The 7,790-nt window shown below is 42.1% G+C and overlaps 1 protein-coding gene across 1 annotated transcript; it reads right to left on the bottom strand.

Moving 5' to 3' along the window:
- Positions 1–6,433: 6,433 nt before the first annotated feature.
- Positions 6,434–7,499, bottom strand: LOC306641662 (refilin-B-like). The gene is given in 3 exon segments (XM_079106842.1): positions 6,434–7,289; positions 7,292–7,316; positions 7,319–7,499. Coding segments are annotated over 3 exon segments (645 nt in total). The 5' UTR covers positions 7,445–7,499; the 3' UTR covers positions 6,434–6,795.
- Between the last annotated feature and the right edge of the window lie 291 nt (positions 7,500–7,790).

Here is a 7,790-nt window from a genome sequence, read left to right as displayed (position 1 = left end):
ACTATGAAAAGATGGAAAAGTATTTGTTTTTCTTTTTCTGCCTGAAAAAGTGAATGCTCTGGTAGTCACTTATTATGTGAAAGTCCTGTGTTTTAGAATTCACAAATACGAAATCTCTCTCTATACAAGGTGGAAAATGTCAGACTTATATCAATGTCACCAGGATCACAAGGCATATAGTACAATAATATAGTTTAGAGAGAGAAATATTATAATGGGCCACCTGCTTGACCCCAGGATGATATTCCCAAGATATCTTAAGTAAAAAGAGATGAAACTACTGAAGCTTAGCCTGTTTGGATAGGAGCCAGTATAAACACCCTATGAAGAACATTTTCCTATCTTAATTTCCTTGGAAGTTTGCAAAACCCCACATGTTTCCATCTTTTACTTCTGAGCATCTACTCATATAGGTCCTTTACTTTCATCTTCAGTTCTAATTTCTGCCCAAGGTTAGATGTTGCCCTCAGCTCTCTCTGTTCTTACATATTTTTTGTTTTGCTTCTATATTAAAACCTTCCCCTCTCCTTTATATTGTTGTGGTTGACTTTTTCTCTCATTAGATTTTAAGAGTATTTGGATGAGGCAGCTACCTACTCATCTTTTTATCCCAGTGTTTAGGAAAATATATTGAACATATACTAAGATATATACATATATTACAGCTATTTAAGACATATCTGATGGATTAAATTAACAATCAAGTCATCAAGACTTTATTGTATACTTAATTTTAGCTTACTGTGTTAGTCAGCTTTCTCTCCTTTTACAAAATATCTGAGATAGTCAACTTAAAAAGAGGAGAAGTTTCTTTGGCTCACAGTTTTGGAAGTTTTATTTCATGGTCAGCCCTTTGCTTTGGGGACTGTGTCGAGATAACTCTTTATAATGGAAGTACACGGGAGAGAAAGCCCTCCCCTCCTGGCTGATAGGAAAAATGAGAAGTTGGGGGTCCTATTATCCCTTTCTTAGGTCATATCACAAGTGACCTTAGACCTCCCACTAGGCCCCAACTCTTAAAGATTACACCACCTCTCAGTAGCGCCAAGCTAACGACCAAGACTTTAACACATGGGTCTTTGAAAGACGTTCCAGATCCAAACTATAGCACTAATATAATATGGGCCCAGAAGTAAGTATACATTTCAGTATTATAAGGAACCATTTCTAGGGGAAGCCCGATGCTCTGTTTGCTTCCCCTTCTTTCTCCTCCCCTTCTACTCTCTCCATTCAGTTTAAGAAGGAAAAGTTTGCTGTGATAGGTCTCAGGAGGTTTCATGATTCTAATAATGAGACTTTCCTCTTTTTAGAAAATTTCTCTTGTCCCCTCAGGAGATTTGAGTTGTAAAATATCACCCTGAATTTGCTCCCTCTGGGGAAAATCCTTGTAGGACTCTTTTTCCTTTTCTTAGCTAGCGGTAAGAAAATATGTCTATTCTCCCTGGAGAGGCAACTCTGCTGTCTCTTAGCATATCTCTGATTTTTGCTGGCTGTTAAGACACTGAGGGCAGATCCTGGAGCAAGTCTCACATTAGAAAGCTTTGGATTATACAAACTCTGCTGCAAATTTTGGGAGAACTTGCTGGAGCTGGCTATTTCTACTGCTTCCAGTTTACACAAAAAGACATATTTGAGTGCAGTCTGCAGTCAAGTTTCTAACTTGTATCAGTGTACCCCTTTATCCTGCTTAGTTTTGGTGTACGTGTTGAACTGGAATCCCACCATCAGAAAGGGGGCTAGTCTACGGCATGGGTGGTGTCTAAGGCCTGTACCATAGTCATGTTTCTTACTCTGTGAGTCTCCATCACCTTGTCCATTTTGAAATAATTTACCTAAGGCAGAATCCACAGTGGCTTGGATAAAAATCCTATTTAGCAGTCAGAATTCATTTTTATGTAAAAATAAAGAAAAAATATTTGGCAATTTATAAAGATCTGTAATATATTACTATACATATTTTCTATAGCAAGTTCATCTCTACCCCAAGACTTTTCTGATCTTTTTTTCCCCTTCCAAACAACTCAATCTTTTGCTGTGCTGAATATCTTTTTGTTTCTTTTGCATTCCTTTTTATGATATAACTCATCTCTAATTGTTACATATACTGTTTCTTCTGTCTAAAATAGCCTTCACACGATTCCCACCTTGATGAACTCTACTCATCTTTTAATAGTCAACTCTGGCATAAATGGTCTGGAAAGATAATTTTTCCTTGCCTCACTTCCCAAGTCCCTGCCAGTAGACCCTCAAATAGATACACACACATGCATAAAGAAACATGAACTTTCCTCTGTGCATTTATTGCGTCTTGTGAGTATATCTACCATAAAACTTACCACATTCTACTTATGTTTGTTATCTCATTTCCTACCCTCTACTATTATGAAGTGAGTTCTGTTTAGTTAGACTGCATCTTCTATCATTACATGTTTCATCATTATGTCTTTTTCAAAGTACATAGTATGTAATAGCATTTCACTTAATTTTTGTTTAATGAATACATATTTAGACAATGGAGAATTCAATATGGGTGGAAATGGGTACATTAAGCTACCTTGGAAAGCTAGGTGTTAAGCTGGGCTTTGAAAGATGGGTATTGCATGCATTCGCATTTCAGGAGGAGGAACATGCACAGAGGAACAGAGGCAGAAGGAGGACTAAAAGGTAAATGGCGATGACAGAACAGAAGGTAAGAAATCTGAACAGATCAAGCACATTCTAAGAAACCTGACAACTAGGTTGAAGATTCAGACCCGAATCAACAGGCTATAGAGGGTTATAATTTTAAGGTTTGAGTGCTCCTTTAATGAAATAAATGGATTGTGCAGAAAACCTAGTTTCATGAATGAATATGGTAGGGCTACATGAAAAGGGGAGAAATGAAAGAGAGTTTTAAGGAAAAAGAATAAGTGTAATTTGTTAGAGTTCTTATTTGGGAAGCTCTATTAGTATATTATATGCTCAATGTATGAAGGTTTTATTGTATATTTACATCGGACCTATTTTCCCTGAAGCCAATTGACATTTTAATTTTTGCTTCTTGAGATCTCTACCAATTCTGTAACTGCCCATTCAAGTAATGGCTTATTTGTATAGACCACTGTATATCCACATTGTTTTGAAGAATTTATGACAGATCTCCTTGGTAAGGCTATAGAAATAACAGGCAGATCCATCTTTATTTTTCTTTAATATGATGTTCAAATAATTGGAAAATAGTCACTAAAAGCATAAAGTACAACTCTATATTTAAAACTTGTAAATGATAACATTTTGAAATTAATTTATAGTTGTCTAAAATTTGATTATAAACCAGAGTGATTTGTGATTTTAAGGGTTTTCCTAGCTATTTATACTTTTCCTTGAAGTGCTGGTGATTGAACCAGGCATCACACATGCTAGGCAAGCACTTTAGCACTGAGTTGTACTTCTAGCCCTGCTTATATTTATCAAATCCTATTTGAGAATTAGATGATTTCTCTCTTAACTTTAACATAAATATTAAAGATTATTTGTAAATATATATATTTTTGAATATGTATACTATATATGCACATATACACACACATTCTTGAGAATATGCATGCCACTTCAATGAAATGTTATGTCTATGAAAGCAGAATTAATTCTTGAGCAGGGAAATACCTAGTCTTTCAGCCTTGTCTTCTCAGCCATCCATTCCCTTGAAGAAGCAAATATCATTCAGACACAAAACAAAGATGTACTATTAAAATGCAATTCAGAAGTGATAAAAATTGTAAGTTCAGCAGCCTACTCACAACACCTCCTTTTTATACTCAGGGACATTGGGGCCACATTAATTTTTTTGTGTATGTGATGTATATCCCATGTGCAAATTAGCCCTGGAAGGATCCTAATCTATCTTATATGAGAGCTCTTTTCCCAAGAGCAAATATAATCCATGCTTCTGCAACTTTGTACATTACAGAGCTCTGTATTCTATTTATTTGTCTTATTTTAAATACTGTAAAAAATATTTTTTTTTTATTTTAGATGATTTATTGTTGAATGGAGAAGTCACAAAGCAAAATGGAATGGGCCAGGAGTGGCATAAATTTAAAACACAATTTTGTTCAATGCTATTCTGGATTTCCTAAGGTTAGAAATAGGAAAAAGGTCAAGTGGGAAGATACTCGTTCAAATGAAGTCTTTCTAAAAGTCTGAACTTTGAAAGGAAAACAACTTTTCTCTGAAAATATAAATCATCCTTATTCCATGAAAACCCTAGTTTAGGAGACTGAGCGAAAAGCTTTTAGTTAACAACTGTCTCTCTCAGGCACACTTAGGAATGTTTGCTTTTAATCAGTGAGTTTAAAAATCACCACTTCCATCCTGAAGACGAGCATGATTCCTCCACGGACTGGTGGCATTTCAGCCACACTGGAGAGTTCCACCGCGTCTCCCCGTGCTTTCGCTTCTGCAACCCTCAGCAAAGCAGGTTTGGAGGGAAAAAAAGGACTAGAAAGAACTACAACTAGTTCCCTAATGAATGACCTAACCACACGCCTGTCCACACGCCTTACACATCCGCCATCACTCACTTCTACGCACTTGACTGATAAGGTTTAGGTTCTTTCCACACCTAGAGTGACTTGCCTGAACTCAACACAATCCCCTAAGAAAATCTCATGGAGGCCCCTCAAAACACCTCAGAGGCCACATTCTCGTACATTCTGTCCCCTGTCACCCTGTCCACAGGGTTCCACAGAGCTCATCCAAGTGAGCTCTGGGAATTCTCCTAGCATAATTAAAAAATCACACTTACCACTTAAGTGTCCACACTAAGAAATCAGATAGAAAAATCCACTTTTACCAATAAATGTCGTGGAATTTGCTCTTCCAAAGACAGGCAAGCATCTGTTGCTCTGCACATGATGGAAGAGACTGCGGAGTCCCAGAATGACACTCCTGGTCCCAGCTAAGACGCACCCTGGCAAACTTGGGACCCTGAAGTTGACTGCAGCTCCATCAGGGGATGTGTCCCATTTGTTAGGAGCATGATCAATCAGACATTGTTGTCTGTAGAGGACACCAGACTCAATGGCTCTAAGGAGGCTCCAGTGCCTTTAAATGAGAGCAATTATCATGGCACCTGCTTTCATTGTAACAAAAACCCCTGCTGTGGCTCCAGGGTTCCCAGAGAGCTCTCAGTTCTGCTTTTTAGAACACAAGGAAGCCATCCATAAAAACCTGGAGATAAGGGGGAAGCAGAGCTTGCGGAGCTCTATAACCCTGGAGCACTTGACATAATTTGGATGCATTCAGAGGAAATCTGTGTGGTTTGTTTTTTCCAATATTAGGGGGCAAAGTCCATCTGCCACTTTCTATTCTCCAGCCCTGCAGAGAATGGCAGGAGGTTCTAAGAAGCAAGGGCTGGGGCTGGTGGGACAGTGGGGTGGTGGTGGTGGGAGGCAGGTGAGGAGGGGCTGCCTGGTGCCACTTTGCCCCACCCAGCACCATGCCTGCTGCAGCGGCTCAGCTGCGCTTTTGAGGTTGCCTTGGGAACATCTTCAGTTCACACCCAACCCCCATGGTGGTTACTTCCACATACACAGTGGCAGGAAAGAAGTATCCACTATGGCTACAATAGCTGGGTTGTGACATTGTTCCTTACACTAAATTCACTGAAGCATAACCTCGGGGGTCGTTAAACAAGATTCCTCGTTTTTTACAATTTCTCTGCAATTTTGATACCACCAAAGTCCTCAGCTTGCGTGCACTTAGACAATCATGATGACCCGGATCACCAGAAACATCTACATCTGTCTCCTCCTGGTGGCAGTGGGTCTTAGGCATGGCAGACCTGAGTGGAAACCTCCCACCTGGAGTCCCCAAAACATTTTCCAAAGCATTCTTTTAAAATGTGTCTCTCTCAGAAGAGCCCTCTGCTATGTTTTCCTTTATGAAAAAATTTCCTTTATGAAAGTATTTTTGAAACCCCAAAATACCTACCAGGAGAGTTACACAAGATGTTAACCAGATGCCAAGTGTGCCAGGCCACTGCCAGAGCCTGTGCCTGCAACCAACCTGCAGGGAGCAGACGGAAGCCACTGTCCCCAAAGTGGGCCATCTGTCCACCTGACCTTCTGAAACAGGAAAGAATGCAGTGATGTGGATTTTTTTTTTAAGGCATCTCTTATTTTGGTTAGGGGTTTTTCCATATCCTGAAAAAGATCTAGAGGATTCCAAAAGTTTTGGTTAACAGGAAATACAAATGGAAGTGGCAATGAAGAATGGAATGGAACTCAACTCTCCACAGACTGAACACATACGGTGTCACGATCTACTGAAACAGTTCCACTTTCGTAGCAGGGAAGACACCTGTGGCTGAAAGGTCTGAAAACTCACTTTTTTATCCTAGAGACTTTTCCAACCTCTTTTTTTCAGACACACTGACAATGGAGGAAGCTGTCCTCCTCCCCTCCCTGGTTCAAACTGTTGCCACCGTTCCTCTGCTCTGGTTATCTTTTTATTTTCTCCTCAAATCAAGACTTTCAGGAAACTCTGGAAATAGACTCCTTCTAAAGCAGCAAACCAGGAAAAATAGTCCTTTGAAAGATAATTTGAAAATTAAAAAACCAAACCAAGTATCTCAATATTTGCAAGATGCAGTGATTTTTTTTTCCCTCTTCTTCCCCAGGCTGGGCCCAGAAGTATCCTCAGGTCATCCTGGGGTTGGAATGATAAGCAAGGGCAACATCGTCCAGCTTGCCCAGGGTGGTCTGGGGACCAAGGCAGCGGAAGAGCTGGCTCAACCCCAAGCCTCCTGCTCAGTCAGCACTCATCCGAGAGGCAATCGCTGCCCAGGAACTCTGTGGCCTCGAGCTCCACGCTGGACAGGAACCTTCTCAGCTTCTTGGGGCAGTTGTACTCCAGGGTGGTGGTGTAGATGGTCTCGGGGTACTTGGGGTAGACGAAGGTGGTGCTGAGGAAGCGTGTGGGCTTGTGGCGGGGCTCAAAGCGCACCTCAGCCTTGTAGGTGCGCCATGTGCAATTGGGGATGCAGGAGACCATCTGGCTGCAGGAGGCCACTGCCAGGCCCAGTGGCAGCTGCACGTCATCAATGAAGTGTCGCTCTGAGTCATACTGGATGGAAGAAGTGTACCTTACTTCCGTTGGTGGTAAGGGGTCAAACTCCACTCCTTCGCCAAAGGACAGCGGGCACAGCCTTGGTGAGCAGCTGATAGCCAGGGTGCTGGGGAGAGATGCTGGGTTCGGAGCCGCTGGGGTCACCGCCGCATCGGACTCCAGCGTCCCGGGGCCGGCGCGCGCTCCCCGCCGCTGCCTCCACCCCGGCCGACGCCAGCCCCCAGTGGCTGGGGCTGGGGGGCAGCCCCGAGTCCGGGCTGTCCAGGACGCCGTCGCCCTTCTTCTTCGTGTCCAGGAGCTCGGGCACATCCTGCAGGCACAGCCGACCCACCATGGCTGTGCGCGTGGCGGGCCCGGGAGCCCCGAGCGGGGTCGCGGATGGGAGAGCGCGGAGAGGGGCGCGCACGCCGGCAGGCGCCGGGGCCTCGGGCCGCCGTCCCTGCCCGCAGCCCGCGCGCGGTCTGGGTCTCGCCGGCCTAAAGGATTTCTTATGAAAACTAATAAGAAGAGATTTTTAAATGTTAAAAATAAATATGAAGAGAGGTACAAAGTGGATGAATGATACTCCTTTCCTAAGTTTATTATTTTCAAGGAAATTATGAGCATAGTGGCAAAAATTGTCAACTGTCTTAATGAAATAATATGTATGAAAATTTTAGTATATGATAAGGGTTCAGTAA

Source organism: Sciurus vulgaris (genome assembly GCF_902686455.1).
Source record: "Sciurus vulgaris genome assembly, chromosome: 12".
NCBI classification, from domain to species: domain Eukaryota; kingdom Metazoa; phylum Chordata; class Mammalia; order Rodentia; family Sciuridae; genus Sciurus; species Sciurus vulgaris.
This window is presented reverse-complemented; position numbering and strand designations above follow the sequence as displayed.